The sequence below is a fragment of the Nomascus leucogenys genome, chromosome 11 (assembly GCF_006542625.1).
Source record: "Nomascus leucogenys isolate Asia chromosome 11, Asia_NLE_v1, whole genome shotgun sequence".
NCBI lineage: Eukaryota > Metazoa > Chordata > Mammalia > Primates > Hylobatidae > Nomascus > Nomascus leucogenys.
The window spans coordinates 45829107-45853005 of NC_044391.1; the positions used below are offsets into that span (position 1 = coordinate 45829107).

The 23899-nt window shown below is 40.0% G+C and overlaps 1 protein-coding gene and 1 long non-coding RNA gene across 5 annotated transcripts in view; one reads left to right on the forward strand and one right to left on the reverse strand.

Moving 5' to 3' along the window:
* Nucleotides 1-8: 8 nt before the first annotated feature.
* The window catches only part of ZNF571 (zinc finger protein 571), a 30193-nt gene continuing 6302 nt past the window's right edge, over nucleotides 9-23899 (forward strand). Inside the window, exons 1-5 of one of the 4 annotated variants that reach the window (XM_030822265.1) lie at nucleotides 9-91; nucleotides 2286-2367; nucleotides 3357-3397; nucleotides 8032-8118; nucleotides 10379-10505. In XM_030822265.1, coding sequence (XP_030678125.1) covers nucleotides 8110-8118; nucleotides 10379-10505 — 136 coding nt within the window. In that variant the 5' untranslated portion in view covers nucleotides 9-91; nucleotides 2286-2367; nucleotides 3357-3397; nucleotides 8032-8109. Of the gene's footprint in view, nucleotides 92-1437; nucleotides 2368-3356; nucleotides 3398-8031; nucleotides 8119-10378; nucleotides 10506-10781; nucleotides 10880-23899 lie in introns of those variants that run through there. The other 3 variants (XM_030822267.1, XM_030822266.1, XM_030822268.1) reach the window with 3 other exon arrangements.
* The window catches only part of LOC105740432, a 41241-nt gene continuing 24770 nt past the window's right edge, over nucleotides 7429-23899 (reverse strand). The window contains exon 4 of the long non-coding RNA XR_001116468.2: nucleotides 7429-9451. This is a non-coding gene — a long non-coding RNA (uncharacterized LOC105740432). The remainder of the gene's footprint in view (nucleotides 9452-23899) is intronic.

A 23899-nucleotide genomic window follows, 5' to 3' on the forward strand; every position in this document is an offset into this window, starting at 1 on the left:
CTACATTTCCCGAAGGCCCCCGCGTCGCTGCGCCACGTCGTACACTTACGCTGTTATGTCTTGACGCACGGAGCTTATCTGCGCCAGCCAGGTGAGTGGGCGGCCTCACTGGAAACCGCTCGCCGCTTTTGGGTTCCCTCATCGAAAAAGAAGCTCTTGTATGGTGCTGGGAATACCGGAGTCCTGGCTGGGGCTCGGTGCTGACAGGAAAGGGACGGTGCTCTAGGCTAATTACTTACGGAAGTCGGCCTTGCGGGTGCGGAGGGGTGTCGGCACCGTCACTTTGGTTCTGGGAGCGGCGGGGGCGTGGTGCTGCTAGTTGTGTTCCTCCGCACCGAATTTATGAGTGTGCCCCTGGAGCCCCTGTCCGCGGATAAAATCGGCACCGTCACCTTGGGATAGGGAGGCTAGAAAGAGGCGGGTGTTACTAGTAGTGTTCCTCTGCCTTGGACGTCTGCGTGTGCGCTTGTGCGGCCGCGGAGTGGGCTCACCTGCCGCCTGGTAATGCTCCTAGCCCTCGGCCCCTCCCGGGCCGCAGTACTCCTCGTGAACACGGACAGCATTACGCCAGCTGAGAATCGTGCGGTTACAGCTGCTGCAGTTTCTTTGCAGAGTAAGAGGCTCTTTTTGAAGTTTCCCTGGTGGTGAGGCTTTACCCCTGGAAGTGTCTTAGGAATTAGACCACTGTTAAAGATGTCCATTCTAGCTTGAGAGCCCTGTGGGGAAGACTAATCCCTTTCTAGAGGTTGGTGTGATCCTAAATTGTTTCGTCTGCTCCGAGAGCTCTGATGTTCTATGATACTTATTTCTTTTCTCGGTTCTGCGTTTTCCAAGAGAGGCACCCAGAGGAAAAGAATATCGCACTTGTGAAAGTCTTGTGTGAAGTTCCTGTTTTCTTTCTAACCTCAAATTTCTAACTTTCCGAAACGTTTTCGACCTCCAGCAACATCTTCCTAAGGAAGAACCACTCATGCTAGTGCCTAAGAACCAGTCGTTCCTTAGGCACCCCATAAATGATGCTGCGGGGATGGGATCATCAGTTTAGCTCTACTGATGGGATCATCAGTTTAGCCACACTACACCTCTCTTTTCCACCCAATGATACAACAGTCCTTTCTGGTCTAAGGTTTTTTTTGTTTGTTTGTTTGTTTTTTGAGACCGAGTCTCGCTGTGTCGCCCTGGCTGGAGTGCAGTGCTGCGGTCTCGGCTCATTGCAAGCTCCGCCTCCCGGGTTCACGCCATTCTCCTGCCTCAGCCTCCCGAGTAGCTGGGACTACAGGCGCCCGCCACCACGCCCGGCTAATTTTTTATGTTTTTGGTAGAGACGAGTTTTCACCGTGTTTGCCAGGATGGCCTCGATCTCCTGACCTCGTGATCCAACGCCTGGGCCTCCCAAAGTGCTGGGATTACAGGCGTGAGCCACCGCGCCTGGCCTGGTCTAAGGTTTTGATGAAAAATAACTGTACTTTCTGGAGGGAAATTTGAAGACTTTTAAAATTTTAACTTTATTGTGGATGTTTTCAGGCAGGATAAAGAATAATACGAACCCCAACATGTTCAACACCTAGCTGTAATTAAATTCATTCGTAAATACCTTTGTATCCTTCCCCCTTTTTTCCTGTGGTATTTCAAAATTGTATTTTATCCTCCTATAAGTATATATTACCAAAAAGGACATTATATTTTAAAATAATCATGATGCTGTTATACCAACATAAAAAAAATAAGTTTAAAACAATAAATTTGTTTCTTATGTTGGTGTAACAGCATGGTGGTTATTTGATAATCTTGTATACCCCCATATTCAAATTTTCCCAATTATTTCAAAGACATATTTTTACAATAGGTGTGTTCAGATCTGGATCCAGATAGAGTCCACACATTGCATTTGGTGGCCAGAGCTATTAAACTTACTTAATGCATGACAGTTTCCCTCCTGTGTTTTGTTTTGGTTTGTTTTAATTGGTGCTGTTGATTTGTAGAAAAACTAGATCGTCTGTCCGTAGAATATTCTGTATACTGCTTTTAGCTAATTGCTTCTTTGTACTGTCTTATAATTTGTTTTCCGTTCCTTCATATTTCTGTAAACAGGCAGTTAGATCTAGAGGCTTGATGGAATTTGGATCAGATTTTCCCTAAATCACCTTTAGTTCATAGTTGGTGCTGTGTACTTCCTATTACATCACATCATGAGGCCCTTACAGTCTGGTGTCCCACTTTCAGTGATGTCATATTGATGTGTTTAAATGCTGTCCATTTAATCCTTTCCTTTTTTTCACCTAAAGCGTGCATTCTCAGGGTGGAGGATATCACCTTCCAAGTGGGTGAAACTTGGTTTTTGAGAAGGAAGAGGACAAAAACTCATAGGTATTACAATGATCTGTGGTCCTCCAAAGGGCCACTGTACATAAACATATATACAGCATATCTATGGTAATAAAATTTTATGAGAGTGGTGGCTATTAGATAAAAGTATCTAAAAAGATTCCTAGGGATATGACCATGAAAAATTTTAGAAGGGTTAAGAAGCACTGACCTAAAGGTTATAACGTCCACTTACGATTGATACCAAGATCCATTTTTTACTTTTTTTTTTCCTCACTCTGTCGCCCAGGCTGGAGTGCAGTGGTGCGGTCTCGGCTCACTGCAGCCTCCACCTCCCGGGTTCAAAAGGTTCTTCTGCCTCAACCTTCCGAGTAGAGTAGCTGGGATTACAGGCATGTGCCACCACACCTGGCTAATTTTTGTATTTTTGGTAGAGACAGGGTTTCACCATGTTGCAGGCAGGTCTGCAACTCCTGACCTCAAGTAATCCACCCACCTCAGCTTCCCAAAGTGCTGGGATTACAGGTGTGAGGCACCGCGCCCGGCCCATTATTTCATTAATGGTTATATATGGTGATGTAAAAAAAAAAAATCTCTCAATTCCTTCTATATTTATTAGTTATAGTTCTTCTATATATAAGAACTTTTTTTCATCAAGTATTTGGTTATCTTAAAATACGGTTCATAGCTCACTCCTGTAATCCCAACACTTTGGGAGGCCGAGGCAGGCGAATCACCTGAGGTCGGGAGTTTGAGGCCAGCCTGACCAACATGGAGAAACCCCGTCTCTACTAAAAATACAAAATTAGCCGGGCATGGTGGCACATGCCTGTAATCCCAGCTACTCGGGAGGCTGAGGCAGGAGAATGATTTGAACCCGGGAGGCAGAGGTTGCGGTGAGCCGAGATAGCGCCATTGCACTCCAGCATGGGCAACAAGAGTGAAACTCCATCTCAAGATAAATAAATAAATACAGTTCATATGGAAAGGCAGAGTAATTGATTTGATTCTTTCCCTTTATATATTTTCAGAGAAATGATGGTGCCCTACAACCTTCTAAGGAGTCCCAAAAGTGAGTGAGTGTTTTGAATACCATATGTTTCAAACTATTGTGATCATTATTCTTTTTTATATCAAACTGCTCTTTTTTAAGCCAGTGGTAGTCCTTTCCAGGCAGTTCTGTGTCTTTCTGTCATGATTCTAGTAGAGTTGATAGCTTATTTGCTTTCTGGCAGAACAAATGATCCCAAGATCAACTTCCACATTTCCTGTGCCAGGCCTGAAATGAGCCATTTCTCTAAGGAGTTCTGATTCCTCTTGTGGTATATAGTGTACAGTGACCACTGTCTGGGCATTAGAGTTTCTCATTGTCATAAGGCTGTCATTTATTCTAGGCTATTTCAGGGAACAAAGCTAATAACTTGTTTTTAAAGTATAAATCATGAATCAGGAATTTATAGTAATAGTTCAGACAAATTATTTTCTTGTTTGATTTTATACTTGTATCTCTGTTCTATGCTAACAATCTTGGTTGCTAAAACATTAATATAGTTTATGTTCTTTATTCTAAAATATAATTGTTTGAAAACAACAGTAACTCACTACTGTTAAGATAGAGAATGCATTTTAGATTTCTCTTGGTTTTTATGTTTTGCTATATTTAAGGATCATGGATTACATTTGGTTATGCCTCTTTAGTCTCTTAATTAAAAATCAGTACTCACATAGCATTGGCTTTTTAAAATTTTTATTTTGATACAATATTACACTTACAGAGAAGTTGCAAAAATAAAAACTCTCCTATGCCCTTACATATTTACCAGTTTTTAACATTTTGCTTTTTTGTTTGCTAATTCTCTCTACATATGTACTTCTGAACTACTTGATAGTAATTTTCAGACATCATTTTCCTTTATCTATAATTACATTAGTGTATTTTCTGAGCACAGGGGACTATAACTATAGTTCGTTTATTAAAATGAAGAAATGTAGCAGAGATGTAATAATTGTCTAATCCAGAGTTCATAGAAAAATTTCACTAATTGTTACAATTTTGTCCTTATAGCTTTTTTTTTCTTCTTTTTTTTGAAACGGAGTCTCACTCTGTCCTCCAGGCTGGAGTGCAATGGCGAGATCTTGGCTCACTGCAAGCTCTGCCTCCTGGGTTCAGGCCATTCTCCTGCCTCAGCCTCCCAAGTAGCTGGGACTACAGGTGCCCACCACCACGCCCAGCTAATTTTTTTTTTTTTTTTTTTTTAGTAAAGAGACAGGGTTTCACTGTGTTAGCCAGGATGGTCTTGATCTCCTGACCTCGTGATCCGCCTACCTTGGCCTCCCGAAGTGCTGGGATTACAGGCATGAGCCACCACACCCAGCTCCTTATAGCCTTTTTTTCCCCCTTTCTGGCGTCCTATCCAAAATCATATCTAGGATCAAACATTTCATTTAATTAAAACATCTCTTTAGTCTCTTAATCGAAAACAATTCCTGGACTTTTCTTTGATCCTTTGTGATCCTGACTTTTTTGAAAACGACAGGCCGGTTATCTTGTAGATTGTTCCTCAGTTTGTATGTGTTTGATGTTTCCTTGTGATTCAATTCAAGTGTGCTTTTTTTTTGAGATGGCATCTTGCTCTGTTGCCCAGGCTGGAGTGCAGTGGCGCGATCTTGGCTCACTGTAACTTCCGACTCCCGGGTTCAAGCAATTCTTTGCCTCAGCCTCCCAAGTAGCTGGGATTACAGGTGCCTGCCACCACGCCTGGCTAATTTTTGCATTTTTTTGCAGGAATACTGGTTCAGTTCATTGGCCAGCACCTTCAGTTAGTTGCTTTTTCTATTGTGTCCAGATCTGATAGGTGTATCTTCAAGGAACTTAGTCCTACTGGATTCAGAAGTCTTCTCAATTTAGTTTCAGTTTGAATTTCTCATATTTAAATGAGGATGAACATATTTTAAATGTTGAATGCCCATTGACTTTTCTTTTTTATGAACGGTCTGTTGTCCATTTAAAATAATGATTTTTTTTGTCTTTCTCTTGATTGTTTTCTCTTGATTTTTAAAATACAGCTCTTTGGATTTTAGGACTCTGTTTTTTATTTAAGTTGCGCATATTTTCTCCCATTTTGTCATTTGTCTGTGTTTGTATTCTTTTAGGCAATTTTTAGATGTAGGAACATTTATTCATATGATTGTGAGATACAGAATTTTCCCCTCTGAAGTTAAGAAGGACACAGTCTGTTTTTCCTTCTAGCATTTTTATGATTTTTTTTTTTTTTTTTTTTTGAGATGGAATTTTGCTCGTTGCCCAGGCTGAAGTGCAGTGGCATGATCTCGGCTCACTGCAACCTCCACCTACTGGGTTCAAACGATTCTCCTGCCTTAGCCTCCCAAGTAGCTGGGACCACAAGCACCCGCCACCACACCCAGCTAATTTTTGTATTTTTAGTAGAGATGGGGTTTTACCACATTGGCCAGGCTGACCGCGAACTGCTGACCTCAGGTGATCCACCTGCCTCAGCCTCCCAAAGTGCTGGGATTACAGGCATGAGCCACCACTCCCTGCCAATTTCATTTTTTAATATTTAGATATCTTATATATTTGGAGTTAATTTTGGTATGTTATAAAATGGGGTTCCAATTTTACCTTTCTCCAATAACATTTACTGAATAATCCACCTTTCCCCAGAGATCAGAGATTCTATTCAGTTACATTAATCTTTTCTTTCTATTCATATGCAGTATCCAACTTTTTAAAAATAAAATTTCAACTTTTATTTTAGATTCAGGGGGTACACGTGCAGGTTTGTTATATGGTGTATTGTGTGATGCCGAGGTTTGGGGTATGATCCAGTCACTCAGGTAGTGAGCAGGATACCTGATAGGTATGTAGGTTTCCTCCTTTGCCCTCCTCCTTCTCTGCCTGCTCTAGTAGTTGCCAGTGTCCATGTTCTCATCTTTATGTTCATGTGTACCCAGTGCTTAGCTTCCAGTTATAAAGGACAACATGTGGTATTTGGTTTTGGTTCTGTGTGAATTCACTTAGGATAATGGCCTCTAGCCACATCTGTGTTGTTGCAGAGGATATGATTTTGTTCCTTTTTACAGTATCCAACATTTTAATGATAGGAGTGGCATTTTGAAATATCTGCTTTCTTTATTATCAGGCATTTTTTTCCAATTCTTGCTTGTTGAATTTAAATTGAATGTATCTGCTTTCATACTTGTACTTTTATTGGGGTCATATTTAACTTGTATATCATATGTCAAATATCCTATTAACTTGCAGAGATTAACATCTTTATATCATTTTATATGTATTATTTTAACCCATGGGATTTTTTTTTGTGTGTGAGATGGAGTCTCGCTCTGTCACCCAGGCTGGATGCAGTGGCGCAATCTTGGCTCACTGCAACCTCCACCTCCCGTGTACAAGTGATTCTCCTGCCTTAGCCTCCCGAGTAGCTGGGACTACAAGCATGCGCCACCATGCCTGGCTAATTTTTGTATTTTTAGTAGTCATGTTGGCCAGGCTGATCTTGAACTCCTGACCTCAAGTGATCCGCCTGCCTCGGCCTCCCTGGGATTACAGGCGTGAGCCACCGCATGCAGCCAACCCATGTGTTCTTAATGAAGATGATATTGCCTCAAAGGAGGTGAAAATTGGTTAGCGGGGAGGACAAAATCTTAGTACAATGGCTTGTGGTGCTTCAAAGCTCAACTATACCCAACAAAATCTTATTTAAATTATTTACCTACTCTCTTACTGGGTTTTCTTGGTATCACACAAGCAACATTGATGTTAAGTTCATGGATTATACATGTATGCAAGATCAATGCTACCAAAAAAAAAAAAAAAAAAGGATCAGTGCTACAAAACTATGGCAAGTAGGTGGCTGTAGTTGGAGAAGTTGCTCAATCTTGAAGTCATATTGCAAGAGGGGGCGTGCTGTGCACACATTGGCTGTCATGTGGATGTTGTTCCTATTTGACCCTCAGTGCTTTTGTGTGTGCCATGGCTTGGAGAATTAGGTTACAGTTAAAATAGTTTGTTTTGTTATTCTACAAAAGTTATTCAACCTGTGAAATAAAAAAACAAATCCAGACTTTGGTAAGGAATGACTTTATTCACAGGAACATTGCAGTAAGGGAAGAGGTGTTGTAATTGGGAGAATACTCCAACAGTAAGATCTACAAGCATAGCAAAGGTCAGGCATAAAGGAATTTTCTTTAATCGGGAAGAGTAAACAGGCAAGAAAGAACTAGATTCACGGGAGTGGGATGAGACTGTTTTGGATCTGTTGACCCTGATATGTCTGTCAAAATGTCTGTGAGCCTAGCTGATGTTCATGATGTCTGAAAGGAGGCCACATTTTGGTCTCTGAAGCCCCTTCCTAAGATTGGGAGCAAAGTACCTCACTTAGTGTTTGGGTCCAGGGGGATGGTGGGGGGCTCCCTGGGCATGCCCCTGTTGTACTGTGGAGGAGGAGATGCCATGGGAGAGTAACAGCACCTAGGGTCCTGTTCAACATGGACATTAAGGAAAGGTCTGCCTGAACCCCTTCTGCAGTAGCTGGCTTCCATTGGGTTTGTGGAAGAACTGAGATTTTTTCCAAATTCCCAAAAGAGGAGAAGTAAAGGTAGTTCTAAGTAGTTTATTTTGTGGGCTGTGAGCCAAGTCTAATCTTGTGGCTTTTTTTCCTTGTCCAGCACTGATTTCTCTGGACTTTGCACACCTCCAAGAGAAGAACCCAGAAAATTGATCACTTCTGACAGTTCTAAAAAACTATGCCCCACGTGAGTTGCTGTTTCTGTCCTTCTTGAAGTACAATCATTTTGTTGTGTAATGTGAACACCAGATTTATTTATCCCAGAATTTCCTGCCTTGTTTGGTCCCTTAAGGGAACTGCTACCAAACGTCTCCCATTCTAGCGAGTAATAGTAGCAGAGAGCCCAGTTCTTCTCAATGCTTTTCCCCTCTCCAAACAGTTTTTAGATATTCATTCAGCAGATAATTCTACGTTGTCCACAGGCATAGTCTTCTGCCCAGAGCTCTGAGGGAACAGAAATACCTCCTTTTAAGATTGGTACACGTTAGTACCACGGTTTGGTGAGGTAGAGATGAGTGTTTAAATGTGACACATGACAAAATTTGATCTTCTCTACAAACCTGGGTTTTCCATTTGAAAGTGACGGCATTTTTTTTTGTTGGATGTTCCTCGTCTTAGTGTGTGGCAAGATTTTCTGTGAAAGTTTGAAAACTGGTTGGGAATGGGGTTCTATGAAGGAAGGGCTCTTGTTTCTGATAGTTTCCTGTTGCTGCTGTTACTAATAACCACTAATTTAGTGGCTTAAATCAATATAATTATGATTTATACTTCTGTTGGTCAGAAGTCTGAAATCAGTCTGAAAGGGCTAATATCATAGTATTAGCAGAGCTGTGTTCCTTCTGGAGGTTCTAGAGGACTGAAGAATCTGTTTCCTTGTCCTTTTCTGGTTCTAAACGCTGTCCACGGTCCCTGGGGCGTGGCTTCCATCCATTTTCAAAGCCAGCAATCACATTTTGACCTTTGCTTTCATCATTACATTTCCTTCTTTTACTCATCTGCCTCCTGCTATCACTTACAAATACACTGGACCCAACCAGATAATCTAGGATAACCCCCTCTCAAGATCCTTACTTTAATTGCACTTCTAAAGTCCCCTTTGCCATGTAAGGTAAGGTATACATAGGTTTTGTACTGAAATTCAGGTCCAGACCACTTGTCACTTGAAAGCTCAAGAGATGAGCATTGGTGAAAGGAAGGTTAGCTTTATTCAGGAATCCAACAACCCAGGGGAGGCAGTGAACTAGTGTTCAAAGACCACCGAGTTCTGTCTCCATATCAGGGGTTTTTAAGAGAAATTAGAAAAAATGATGATCAAAACATTCTTGTGAAATGTGCAGTCTCAGGTCATTGCTTTGTTGATCATTGCTTTCTTGGTCAGTGTTTTGTGGCCTTCTGTAGGTGCTGTCAGCCTATTCTTATCAGGCTGGTCAGCCCATTCCCAGAGTTGTTAGTCTGCGTATTTTAATTCTCTTATCTCTGTTGAAGGTCCTGTTTTCCTGAGACTGTTCTTACTGAATAATCTACAAAGTCAAGCAAAGTAATAATTACATTTAAGCAAGCAAGCTTTTCTTTAACATTGAGTCAGTACTGTTACTGTTTCAGGGATTAGGTTGTGGACATGTTTGGGGGGCCTTTATTCTGCCTTCCACAACCCTTTTGCCCAGGAACCAGTGAGAGAGGATGATCATAGTCAAGTTCACCTTGGGATTTCCCGGAATGTACCAGTTCAGAGTGATGTCTCTGTGTGCCTGGACTGGCATCCAGTACCTTGCTATAGCCTAGGAACATGGAAAATAGGAGCACATAAAACATGCCAGATGCATACTCTCAAGAATTATAGATTCTGAGAGCTCAAAGACATTAGAGAATTTGTCTAATTCAAATACTCCCAAATAAGCCGATCATTTTGTATGTAAAATGGAAATATGTCCTTTCTATTCTGTGACATAATATTATAACTTGATGAATCTGAGTCTTCAAAAAATTCTTAGGTTATATTCAAATTTTATTTTCTAACCTAGAGATTTGGTAAACACTGTTTGGAAAAATATCATCTTTTTGAAAGTCTTTTTCTTTAAAGGCAGAATGGAGAGCAAGAACTTGTATTAATTGAGAGTATATTAGTTATTGAGGATTTGAAAGCCTAATCTGCGTGCAATTAAAACCTGTTGTGAAAAAAACGCTTGCAGTATTTAATCAAGAAACCGCACACATCTGGCTTTTTAAATTCTCAGACCTTTCTGGATAATGGAATTGTTCTATTGTACAGAGGAAGTTTTATCTGTGGCAATAGGAATGATAGAGAATCATGTTAATACTATGGTTTAGGCAACCAATTTCCTGTTGTTTTGTGTTACTTGCTTCCTTCAGTTACCTCCTCCATTTTCTTCTCATTTCACTTCAGAATCATTCCTGTATTTTCACAAGTAATGGATTTGTTGTTTCAGTTGTTGGTGACTTTCAGAGATGTGGCCATCGACTTCTCTCAGGAGGAATGGGAATGCCTGGACCCTGCTCAGAGGGACTTGTACAGGGATGTGATGTTGGAGAACTACAGCAACCTGATCTCATTGGGTAAGATCATCCTACATAATATTCAGAATTTGTTCCCCATAATTTCTGCCTCATTCATTGTGAATTTCTGATCTGCATTCCCTAAGGAAAGACTTACGTTTGAGTAGAAGTAGAAATGGACAGCTCCACTGTGTACCTTTTTATCTCTTATCCTTTAGACTGTCACATCTTTCTCTGTCACTGCTTGTCAGTGTCTCCCTTCTTTGATGGCCAATGGACTAGATTCGAATCTGAGAATCCCCTAGCATGACCATGTACCATTTCCTTTCTTTTAAGCTGGATGTGCAGTCCCTAAGCCAAATGTATTTTCCTTATTGGAGCAAGGAAAGGAGCCCTGGATGCTGATGAGAACCATGAACGAAGACAGAGCTCAGGTGAATAAAGGCTGGTCACAGTGTCAGCTATTGCTAATAATACAGCTGATCTGCAGGTGGCAGCACTTTGAGGTGTTTGCCTGAAGCTCTCTTCAAAGGCCTGTGGAAAGAAGGCTTGAGACGTAGGGAGAGCAGGAAGGTTATGTCTATGAGTTCCCAGTGGAACCTCCCTCCCAACTCCCATTTGCCACTCTTCTGTTTTACATTCCCTTTTTGTTTTAATAAGGGAGCTACCTTTGGTCTGGTCTCTTTTGGGGACAATGCTTTTATCTATTTTTTGATTATGTTTTTTCCTGGTTGCTCTTTTATAGTTAAACTTGGATAAGTATCTCTAGCCAGCACATACCTACTGAGAGCTTGCTATGTTCATAGGTTAGAAGGACCAGGAATGATAGCTCAGGGGAGGTAACATTTGAATTAACACCTGAATAAAGTTGGCTGTAAATCAGAGAAAGGTGTGTCCAGGCAGAGGGAAGAGAAGATCCTGAGAGAAACTGAGCTTCACTTGTTTGAGAATCAGCAAGAAGGCCAGTGTGGCTACTGAAAATGGAAATTTGAGGTGAGGTTAGAAAAATAGGCAGAGATCAAATCATGTAGGACCTTGCTGGTCGTTGCAAGCAGTGAGATTTTATTCTAAGTGTAATAGGGAGCCCGTGGCTGACTTTTTGCAGACAAGTAAAGGATCTTTGTTTAGAGGTCAATGAGTACTATGTGAACAGTGAGGATAAAAATGAAAGCAGGAAGACTAATGAGAGGACTAGTTCAGAAGTTCACACTAGAGATAATAGTGGCTTGGAAATGGGTATAATTTGTGGAGGTGATGAGAACAGGCTATATTTTGAAGGTAGAATTAATACCTTCATAATGGAGTTATTTTGAAGATTGGCAATAGAGGCATCAGGGTTTGGAAGGCTGGAGAAGGAAGTCAAGAGTTATGTATTTGATATGCTCATTAGGTATCTGTGTGGTGAAGTTAGATAAGCATTTGGAAGCCTGTGGGTGGAGGGGATAGTCAGGACTGAAGAGATAAATATGGGATCAATCTCTGTACCGAGGAACTGAATGAGATTATGGAGCGAATTGGTTTAGATGGAAGGCAAGGTACAGTTCAAGGACTGAACCATGGGATGTTCCAACATTCAGTCAGGAAAACAATCTAGCAAAGGAAATTGAGGACTAACCTGAGTAACCTGTGACCTAGGAAGAGGGAATGCAGTGTATTGGAAGCCAACTGACAAAAGGAGGAAGCAGTTAACTGAGAGAGATAATGCTAAGAGTTCAAGTAAGAGTAAGGCTGAAAATTGGCTATGGGATTTGGCAGGATGAAGGGTGTTGGTGACCCTGACAAGGTGGGTTTGGCAATGAGAGGAACAAAAACCTCATTGTAGAGTATTCAAAAGAGAGTGAGAAAGAAGTCAACAATAAAAACTAGAGTGGGACAGTGAATTAACTCACCAGGCACTGTTGAAGGCCCATTTGAGGAACCCTCAAAGTTACCAATCGAGTTTACAATATTTTAGAAGGTTTTAAGAACACTGTAATAATTAGGGGAAAGAAGTGTGATTACAGTTTATATATGCAGTATTATTTCAACTACATAAAAATCCATGGAACAAATTTAGGAAGGAAATATGGCAAAATGTTAATTATGGTGGTAGGAGAGAAAGAAAAGCAAAAGGTGTAGACAGGAAGCATGCATACCTCTTGAGAAGTTTTGCCACTCTCCTGATTCTCCTGGTTCACCCTGTAGCTCCTGTCCACTGCAGGGTGAACCACAGAATCAGGAGAGGTTTTTTTTTTTTCAAAGGAGAATCTTTAAAATGGTGGTAGGCTGGGCACAACGGCTCAAGCCTGTAATCTCAGCATGTTGGGAGGCTGAGGTGGGTGAATTGCTTGAGCCCAGGAATTCAGGACCAGCCTGGGCAACATAGCAAAACCCCATCTCTACTTAAAATAAAAATTAGCAGGGCATTATGTCACATGCCTGTGGTCCTAGCTACTTGGGAGACTGAGTTGGGAGGATCATTTGAGCCCCAAGGTCGAGGCTGCAGTGAACCATGATCACACCACTGCATTTCAGCCTGGGCGACAGAGCAAGACCATGTCTCCAAAAAAAAAAAAGAAAGAAAGAAAGAAATGGAGATAAAATGCTGGAGGGGTGGTATAAAGGTAAATGATCTGGTAACTTAAGTGGTGGTGGTCAAAAAGGACGGTTGCTTGAAAGTGTGCTTTAAGAGGTGTTGCTGTTATTGGTAATAACAGCCTTTGACATTATGTATTATTATGTTAGTACAAGTTGTGCTAGTCATTGTTGTAAAGAGACTAATCTATTATGGATTTGGCAATTGGGGGTAGGAAACAGGATGTTTGGGAATGAAATGATTAGAATATAAATAAATGGTCCTATTATTGTAGGAATAGTGAAAGATGTGAATAAATTTTAGCTTGTCTTTTTCCCAAGGGGGGTCTCATGTTTTAAGGCTTCAGTGCTCTTTGGTGATGGATTTTAAGAATAGGCATATTTCAAAAATTTTAATTGAAGTAAATAGTGCTAGAATTATTGAAAAAAATTATGTGGATGTTTCTAGTTTTGGTATTTAAACATAGATGCTGGTCACTTTTCAAAGTGTTATAGTGGAACTAATCCAAGTGTAATAGGTGTCTTAGTTCATACTGTGTTACTATAAAGGATACCTGAGGCTGGGTAATTTATACAGACAAGAGGTTTATTTGGCTCGTGGTTCTGCAGGTTGTACAAGAAGCATGGCATCTATGTCTGTTTGGCTTCTGGTGAGGACCTCAGGCTGCTTCCATTCGTGATGGAAGGTGAAGGATATGTGCAGAGATCACATGGAGAGAGAGGGGAAAGGTGACAGGCTTTTTTAAAAACCAGCTCCCTTGAGAACTAGTAGAGTGAGAGCTCAGTCACCCTTGAGGGAGGGCATTAATCTGTTCTCGGGGACCAGCCCCCATGACCCAAGCACCTCCCACTAAACCCCATCTCCCAAGACGCCATACTGGGACTAAATTTCAACATGAGATTTGGTGGGTACAAACCACATCCAAACCATAGCAGATGGTATTTCATGTTGTATATCCATCAATATAGTTATTGTCATGGCATGCCTGATAAATCAAGAAAATGTTGTAGAAAGAAAGTCAAGCTAACACCTACAAATACAAAATGGATTTTGGCTCAGGTTGAGTGTATAACCTGAAAATATGGGAATCAGTGAATAAATCCTGTAATGGTGAAGACTGCAGCTATTGATAGAACATGTTAGAAACGTGCTATGGCACAGTATATATCATGAGGATTGATGTCTGCTGATGAGTTAGAAGAGTTCCTGTTAGGCCTCCAACTGTCATCAGGAAAATAAAGCCTAAACCTCATAATATAGCTGGAGATCATTTAGTATTACCTCCATGTAGGGTTGCTAGTCAGTTAAATACTTTAACTCCTGTTGGAATAGCAATAATTATAGTAGCTAGTGTAGAATACATTCAGGTACCAATGTCTATCCGTGCTGTAAATACAGTCTCATACGATAAAGCTTATGAGCTAAATTGATATTATGGGTCATATTATTTCTATATAATCAAATGGTTCTTTTTTTTCCAGAATAGGTAGCAATATGTGAGATTATTCCAAAACCTGGTAAAATAAGAATGTACACTTTTGGATAGACAAAAAAATCAGAATAAATGTTGGTCTAAAATTGGATCTCCTCCTCCAGCTGGATCAAAAAAAGTGTATTAAGGTTATGGTCTGTCAGTAGTATGGTGATGCTAGTTGCTAGTACTGGGAGAGAGAGTAATAAAAGCACAGCTGCAATTAATAGTGGTGTCTGGTATTAGATATGGCTGGTGGCTTTATAATTGTAATAAAATTAGTAGCTCTGAAAATTGATGAAACACCTGCAAAATATAATGAGAAAATGGTAAGATCTTCAGAGGCTTCTGCATGTACTAGATCAGGCCATCTTGAGTTATTTTATATGGTGAAAGGTAGGGGTCCAGTTTCATTCTTCTGCATATGGCTAGCCAGTTATTCCAGTTTATTGAATAGGGAATCCTTTCCCCATTGGTTAAGGCTCACCTGTTTTCTGATGTCACAGTACTGCTGCTTCCTGTAGAAGGGGCCTCCTCCACAGGGCCTGTGTGAATGGGTGTTGTGCTGGTGTCAGCTGGTTGGGTTGGTCTGACCTCAGGCCCTGGGGGAAATGGTCAGGCGCCAGCAGAGTTGGAATGGGGCAAGTAGTTCCCCAGTTCCCAGGCCCCTAGCTGGCCCACTGGACAGCCTGTGTGAGACCTGAAGGGGCTGGACTGCAGCCGGGCTAGCCCAGAGTTCAGGTGCTGGCTATGATGTGGGGAGGCGGGACAGGTTGGTTTCCAGGTTACTGGTCAAACTCTCATGCAGGGTCCTACAGAACACTTAGGTGGTGGGAGCCCAAGGAAATATCAAGGTATGTGGGGTCTGGATTTTCAGAAGGGCTCTGGGCTGCAGGTGAAAGTTCAGGTGGGGGCAGGGCAGCTGTGCTGTGGGCCTTTCACTGGAGAGAACAGGACTCCTGCAATGGAGACTGGCAGCTGCGGAGCACGTGGCGCACTTGCGCTTCCCTCCCTTCCAAACAATGCCGAACTTCACTGTTTAGGGTATGCAGAGGTGCCAAGTGTTATCTGTTACCTCTGGGAGTTCTGCCCCAGAGGAACACAGAACCGCAGGCCACCAGAGTTTAGGCGGAGGTGCGGTTGCTGCAGAGGTGCGGTTGCTGCGCTGGAAGCCTGAGCTGGTGAGCCTTAGCCGCTTCAGAGGAGGTAGGGCAGGGGTTGCATAGTCTGCTATCTGGGAGGTTCCTGGGGGAATGTGGAGCTGTGCCTGCCTGCAGAGTTCAGGTGGGGACAGGGTCGCTATGCTGGGGAGCTCAGGCGGGAGCAGGGTGAAGCCGAGCCTTGCCTGGCGAGGAGGGGCTGGGCATTCTGACCACCCCTCAGCACTGTGACTGCAGCTTCCACTGGGGTTATGGCAGCTGGCACCAAGCTGCTCAGGGATCCGGGGCTTGTGGTGCTCCACATGGGCTTGAGCAGTGCCTCTGCAAAAACTCTAGGTGGCTTTCTGTGTTGGTCTAGTGGCCCAGAGATGGGAGTTGGGGGTTCCTCCTGTGCCCAGGATTGCAAAGGGCCATGTGGGAAGTGTGGCTTCCCCAGAGACTCTCACTCTCTCACCGTTTCACCATGTTAGGGAGCTTCTCCCACTCCATGCCAGTCCCAGGAAGGTGGCTGCCTGGCTTCTCTCTCTGTTCTCTGTGAGTACCCTGGCGTCCGTGGTAAATCCTGACATGGTCTTTTAGACCAGTGCTATCCCAACCTTTTTGGCACCAGGGACTAGTTTCATGGAACACAGTATTTCTGGCCGTGGGGTGTGGGGCAAGAGGGGAAGGGCGGACTGGTTTGGGGATGAAACTGTTGCACCTCATCATCAGGCCTTAGTTAGATTCTCATAAGGAGCCCGCAACCTAGATCCATCCTATGCACAGTTTACTATAGGGTTCGAGCTGCTATGAGAATCTCAAGCTGCCGCTGATCTGACCGGAGGCGGAGCTCAGGTGGTGATGCTGACTCGCCCACTGCTCACCTCCTGCTCTGCAGCTCGGTTCCCTACAGGCTGCCAAACAGTACGGGTCTATGGCTCGGGGTTGGGGATCCCTGTTTTAGATGATCCACTTAAAGAGACAGTATTTACTTGCGACTTTGTTTCCTCTCCCTGAGAGTGGTGCACACTAGCTGCTTCTAGTCAGCCATCTTGAGTGCCTCCTCTAGAGTTACATTTAAATTTACATTGATTAAAATTTGAGTAAATTTAAAGTTGAACTGAAATTCTGTTCTGAATAGCCAGCTATCACCAGATTTTCACCTCTACTCATGGATCTTCTATTTTGCTACATATATGAGTTAGTCTGTGGGTAGCTTGTCTGGTTTTGGGGTTTTTAGCTGAAGTTCTCTTTGTAAAATTGTTAATACATTACATAAAAGGTATAAAGGATTAGCTTTGCTTTTTTTGTCCTTAATATTCTTTCATCTTTGCATTATACTTTTTCTGTAGCACCTGAAGAAATTCCCTTCTCCTATACTTTGTGAGTAAATGTTTTGGTCTAAATAAATATAATTGTTAGGTTCTGTTGATTTGGGGCTAGGTTTGGTTCAAAGTGGTCAAATCAATATGAAATCTTCCAGATGTAGGCTGGGTTTAATAAACACTTTGGTTTATTAAAGCATATAGTATGCTTACTTTGTTATGATTTACCTCATATATAAATTTATGTTAATTATAAATTTGGATATATTGAAATATTTGAGGAGGGTGATGGGTGTGTGCGTACTTCATGGCCCTATTCAATTAAGCTCTCTGTTCTTAATTTACTATGAAATTTTCCTTTCGCCTTAAATTTCATAAAGTTTGTTGTGGGTGGAATGTTCTTTAATTAGAAAATATAGCCCATTTCTTTCTGTTTTATAAGCTGCACCATGACCTAACGTTTTCATGTAAATACTTGTGTTTAATACCTTTTAAGGTTTTGCAGAAGATGGCAGTGTATAGGCTGAATTAGCAAGAGATAGTGAGGTTTATTGATTACAAAAAAAAGGGATATAAGCACTGCCAAGTCCTTTGTGTTTTAAGCTGTTGCTGGTAGTACTCTGATGAATAACTTTGTTAATTTAATTAAGTTTATGGCTAAGCATATTGGGGTATTTCTTCCCAGTTTGGGTCTTTGCTATCATGTATTCAGAATATATTAAATCACTTCATAGTTTATTTTTATATTAGCTGTAGCTTTTTATGACCTAGTTAAGGTATAACTTTGTTTATAATCTTAAACATGTTTTATGCTGAGTTTTATTAATTTGGGTTAGTCATATGACTGCAAGCATGAAATTTTACCAACCCTAAGGAAAATTAGTATAACTTAGTCTTTTGTTAATTGCTTAATTTTTATCATTGCTGTTTTCTGTGGCTGTATGGTAGAGTAAGGTTTTACAAGCTGCTAATTAGTGTGCTTGAAGCCTGTTCTTTTTTATTTTTGTTGATCTAGAGGACATTCTCACTAGAATGCAGATAGTTGCAAGTGTTACTAAAAATGAATAAAGAGGCCAGGACCAAACCTATTTGTTTATAGAGTTGTATGAACTCATTTAGGCATTGTCAGTGCCTTGCTTTGTGAATTAAGCTACATTAGCTTATATGTGGAAAATTCTCTCTCAAGAAAAAATGGCTAAGTTTAAATGCTGTGTCATTATTGGTGGATTTTTTAGTAAATTTAGTAAAAAACAAACTTTTAACCCAGAAAGCCTAATTTTTAATTTATTTTTTGGATTTTGATAAATTCTTGAGGAGTTGGGCTAAAACTTAGTTCTAGATGAACTTGTGTGTGTGTGTGTGTATGTATGTATGCCTTACCTGTAGTTAATAAATACAAGATTTCCTGTTTTGAGGTTTGGCAAGAATAAAAGCCTTATATCCACAAATACTACAATAGCTTGAGATCGTGGAGTTAATTAACAGAAATTGTGTGTATATGTTTGTGTCGTGTTTTTTACTATGTCCACCGAACATGGAGTAATTAACACTTTACGGTTTCAGTGTAGAGAAAGACTATTCAATTTCAGCTCAGCTAAAGTTTGCTTTATTGCATCAAGTCCGTGACAGCCATGTTGGATCACAACATTCCCTAAATTAAAAATTACCAGGTGTGTGACACCATCACAGTGATGTGTGATCATGGACCGGTTAGCCATTAGTCCACCAAGATGTCTTATTAAAGAGGAATGAATGGGCAATCTTAAGTCCATGACCCTGAAGTAAGAACCAGATGGCAGGCATAGTTTCATCCAAGTTTCATGGGCCCAGAACGAGAAGTGGGACACATCTCAAGCAAGTTGCTGGTTTCTTGAAGCTTAGTACTAAAGAAATCCTGTTGGTGGTAATAAGCTTGTTGTCAAGGATTGATTTGACTGAATGTACTCTGAATAATCAATAATTTCATGTCCTATGTAAAATAAAGGATTTAATGTATTGAACAGTATTTGTATGGTAAATCTGACACATGTGGGTATGCCATTCAATGGGTTAAACATTGTAATTTCATGTATATGCTTATATGCATGGGGAGTGGATCTTAATGTATGATTACACATGTATATACAATGTACAATCAAGCATAATAGTACTAGTACATTATTATCAGGAAAAGCACACAATGCATCCATAGAGTAGTTAGATTTTATTTTCTCAGTACTGACATAGCATTTAACAATAATTTTTCTCAAGTAGCAGAGTCAGGTTATAGTTTAAGTGGAATTTCAGCTTCAGAACTCTGAGACTTGAGGTTATAGTTTTGTTATTTGGGGTGTTGTATTGTTAGGTTTGTTAATAGAGTTATTTATAATTATGTGAATAACGGGTTATGATGAAGTGGAGGTGATTTTTGATTTTGAAAATGTAAAGGATTGGGTAATTTTTGAGGGTGAAGAGTTTGGACATCTTCAGGAAGTTTCTGTAGGTGTAACAGCATTATATAGTTATGAAGGCCGACTCATGGCTGTGGCCAGTTGATCTTTATTTGTTGGTATCTTTATTGTTACTGAGATTACTCTGGGAAATTAGATAGCTAGAGTGTAGCCAATAAAAGTGAGATAAGGAAGGAGAAGAAAATACTTTCATTAGGAGATGGTTATTGAAACTATCATTTGGAAGTGAGAAATGATTTTTAGAGTGACTTTTTCTAGTCATATCTAGTAAAACTGGTGCTATGTTTAGGTTTGTTGAAAGGTTTAGGTATGGTGATAAACCATGAACAACTGTTGGGAAGAAACCTAGAAGGTTGGAAAATTTGTGTATGTATGAGGATTCAAATTTAAGATTTTATGTTATTAGTTGAGTTCTAATGTTATAATGAAACTTAAGGTAGTTAAAGCATGAGCTAAGAGTTTTAGGTAGAATGGCATAGTCATTTGGGGAATAGTTATGGGAATAATATTTTCGGAGATAAAAAAAATTCAGTGAAAAGAATACTGATTGCAAGACATTCAATTGAATTAGCTAGGAGGGGACTGTTTTTGTTGATTTGAGTTAAAGTTGAAAAGCAGGGTTGTCCCAGGATTGTAAAGAAAATAATTTGAGTACTATTGACAGCTGTTAGGGAGGTGACAATAAGCATGATTTAAAGGGCTCGGGTGTTAGCATACTTTGTTTGCGGTTTTAATAATTAAATCTTTGGAGTAGAAGCCTTTAAGGAAAGGCATACCTATTAAGTGTAGACTTCTGAAAATGAGTAAAGACGTGGTAAAGAGTATAGTTTTAAATAGGCCTCCTAGTTTTCTAGAATATTTGTCATCATTCAGAGTATGAATAATGGATCCAGAGCATAGAAAAAGTGTATGTTTCAGGAATACATGTGTACAGATGTGAAGAAATGCTAAATGTGGTTGATTAATGCCACTAGTGACAATTAGGAGACCTAGGTTTGAGGTGGAAAAGGTAATGATTTTTTAAAATGTTATTTTGTGTTAGGGCACAGATTGCTGTGAATAAAGTGGTAATAGCACCTAAGCAGTTTTGTTATTTTCTTTTTTCTTTTTCTTTTTTTTTTTTGGAAACAGGATCTTGTTCTGTTGCCCAGACTGGAGTGCAGTGGCATAAATCATGGCTCACTGCAGCCTCACACTCTTGGGCTAAAGTGATCCTCCCACCTTAGCATCCTGAGTAGCTGGGACTACAGTTGTGCATCACCATGCATGGCTGGTTTTTTTTTTTTTTTTTTTTTTTTTTGGAGACACAAGGTCTGTGTCTACTGTGTTGCCCAGGCTGGTCTTGCATTTCTGGGTCCAAGCGATCCTCCTGACTCAGCCTCCCAAAGTCCTAGCATTACAGTTGTGAACCACTGCACCCCACTGTATTTTATTTTCAATTAGTAGATAAGTGTATTAATAAGGAAATTCTTGTTACAACTATTGTGCTGAAATGAAGTAAGGCTAAAACTAGTGTTGAGCCCTCTGTCACTGATGGCAGTTACGGGTGAAAACCAAATTGGGCAGATGTACCAGTTGCTGCTGCCAGGAGAAGCCTAATTAGAGAGTGTCAGGGTTGGGGTTGAGTGTGGAAATTTTTTGGAATTCTCATGTGCTTGAGTATAACAATCATGCTGTTGATAATAGGAATCAAATATCTCCAATACTTTTACATAAAATTGCCTGGAGGCTGCTATGTTTGTGTCTGTTAGGCCATATTATCATCCATTAAGTAAAAATGATATAATTTCTGTTGTTTTTCATCCAATAAAGAGTTGGAAGAAAAAAAAAAGAGTTGGAAGAGGTTGGTGGCATTAGCTAAGATTAGTGTGGTGGTGAGGAATATAAGTATATACTTAAGTAATTGATTAATATTTAGATCTGAAAGTATGTATCACATTGAAGATTCTATAATCAATCATGTGATGAAAGAAGCTACTAGTACAAATATTATTGAGAAGTAGTCTAACTTGAAGCTGAGTGTCAGTTTTAAAGTTTGAATAGTCATTCAATGTCAGTTTGAAATAATTATTTCTTGCCCTGAATGAATAAATATTAGGGTTGGAAATAGGCTGGTGGCAAATGAGTATTTTTGTAAATAGTTATAGTAATTGGTAAAAATAAGTTGGTAAGTAAAATTATGATAGAAGAGAAGAGATTAATTAATTTTATTTGAAGTTGCATCAATTTTTTGGCTCCTAAGGCCAACAGATTACTTCTAACCTTTAAAAGTTCAGAAAGCCACATTGTTATATATAGAGGCATGAGTTAGCACTTCTTGCATACTTTCTTAGCAAAAACAGCAGTTCCCCCTTATCTGCAGGGTATACATTCCAAGGCTCCCCCAGTGGATGCCTGAAACCAGAGCTAGTACTGAGCCATATATATAATGTGTTTTTTGAATCTGATAAAGGAGATAGCTACTGGGTGGTGACTAATAGGCAGATCCTATTTGGATAATGGCAAAATTAGACAATATGCTGGTCAAAGGGATGATTCATGTCTTGAGCAAGATGGAGTAGAATGGTGTGAGATTTCATCATACTATTCAGAATGGCACACAGTTTAAAACTTATGAATTGTTTATTTCTGGTATTTTCCATTTAATATTTTGGACCTCAGTTAACTATGAGTAACTGAAACCACACAAAGTTAAACCTTGGTAAGGGGGAACTACTGTAAAGAGTTTTAAGCTTCTATATAAGATTGACAACTGAATGTTTTATTTAAACTATATTTACAGTATATGGGTCCTAGAATAATTTTGGAGTTAAGTGATAGGGGTAACAGAGGTAGGAGATGTATAAATATGAGAGTATTTTCTCATGTGAATGATGGTTTGATGTTATTAATGTGATATGTGAATTTTTCTCATTGTGATGTGATTGATAGAGGGACTATATGGCCATAATTAGTACATTAGTCCTATTTGGATAATGGTAAAATTAGATCATAAAAAAATATATAATTTCAAATAATTCTCCATTCTGGTTAATAGCTGATAGTAAGGCTATCAACTGCTAACTCATGCCTTCATATGTAACAATGTGGCTTTCTGAACTTTTAAAGGTTAGATGTAATCTGTTGGCCTTAGGAGCCAAAAAGTTGTTGCAAAAGGCTAGGTCAGTTAGGCTAGCCCATACTTACCATGTTTCTGTTAAAGGAAGTAATGTCTGTAGTCTGCGAGCTAATAGTACAGATGCTTCTCAACATACGTTGGGGTTACTTCTGGATAATGTCAAAAATATTGTAAGTAGTTCTATGTAACCCCTTGGTAAGTCAAGGAGCATACTGAATGTGTATTGCTTTTTTACCAGGGTAAATTTGAAAAATCTTAAGTCTAAGTATCATAAGTTGGGGAACCTTGTGTATGGTTTGGCTGTGGATTTGTTCATAGTTTGAATTTGTTTTTTTGATTGTTTTTGTCTTTTTGAGATGGAGTCTCGCTCTCTCACCCAGGCTGGAGTGCAGTGGTGTGATCTCGGCTCACTGCAAGCTCCACTTCCTGGGTTCAAGCGATTCTTTTGCCTCAGCCTCCCAAGTAGCTGGGATTACAGGTGCCTGCCACCATCTCTGGCTAATTTTTGTATTTTTAGTAGAGCTGGGAGTTTCACCATGTTGGCCAGGCTGGTCTCCAACTCTTGACCTGAGGTGATCTGCCCACCTCAGCCTCCCAAAGTGCTGGGATTTTACAGGCATGAGCCACCATGCCTGGAATCGTAGTTTGAATTTGTAAGGCAGAATCATTTTGATGTTGTGTGGTCATGGGCAATTATTAGGGCTGTGGCTCCTATAAAACTTCATGGCATTTGGATGAGAAATGCTATAATTAGTAATGCTGTATGAGCTACAGATGAATACATAATGAGTGATTTTAAGTCTGTTTAGTATGAACAAATAGAATGTTATAATTATTCTTCATAGTGATAATATTAGAAATGGATAGGCTATATACTGTTAGTAGATTTAAAAGTAGAGTAATTTGTATTACGCCACAGCCTATTAATTTTAGTAATGTGGCTGCAAGAACTGTGGGTGCAGCATTTGGGGCTTCTACATATGCTTTTGGTAATCAAAGATGGAGGATATAAAGGGGTGGGTTTTTTCATTGTTTTTCTTTTTTTTACTATGAATGCTATAATGCCTTCTATTTATAGGAGACTATTCAGAAGTTTGGTAGTATTTGAATTCAGTAGTAGGTTATTAAGATATTTAATGAATCCATGGTGTTTTAGATATAGATTAATTCTATGAGTAGGGGTAAAGAGCCAATCAGTGTGTAAAACAGGAAATGAAAGTCCTGTGTTTAATCATTCTGTTTGGTTTTCTCATTGGGTAATAACAATTACAGTTTGAATTAGAGTTGCTCCAAAGAGACTACAGAATACAATTAGTTCTATGACGGTAAATGTCATTAGGAATATTTGTAGAAAAGTTAACATTGAGTATTTTTTT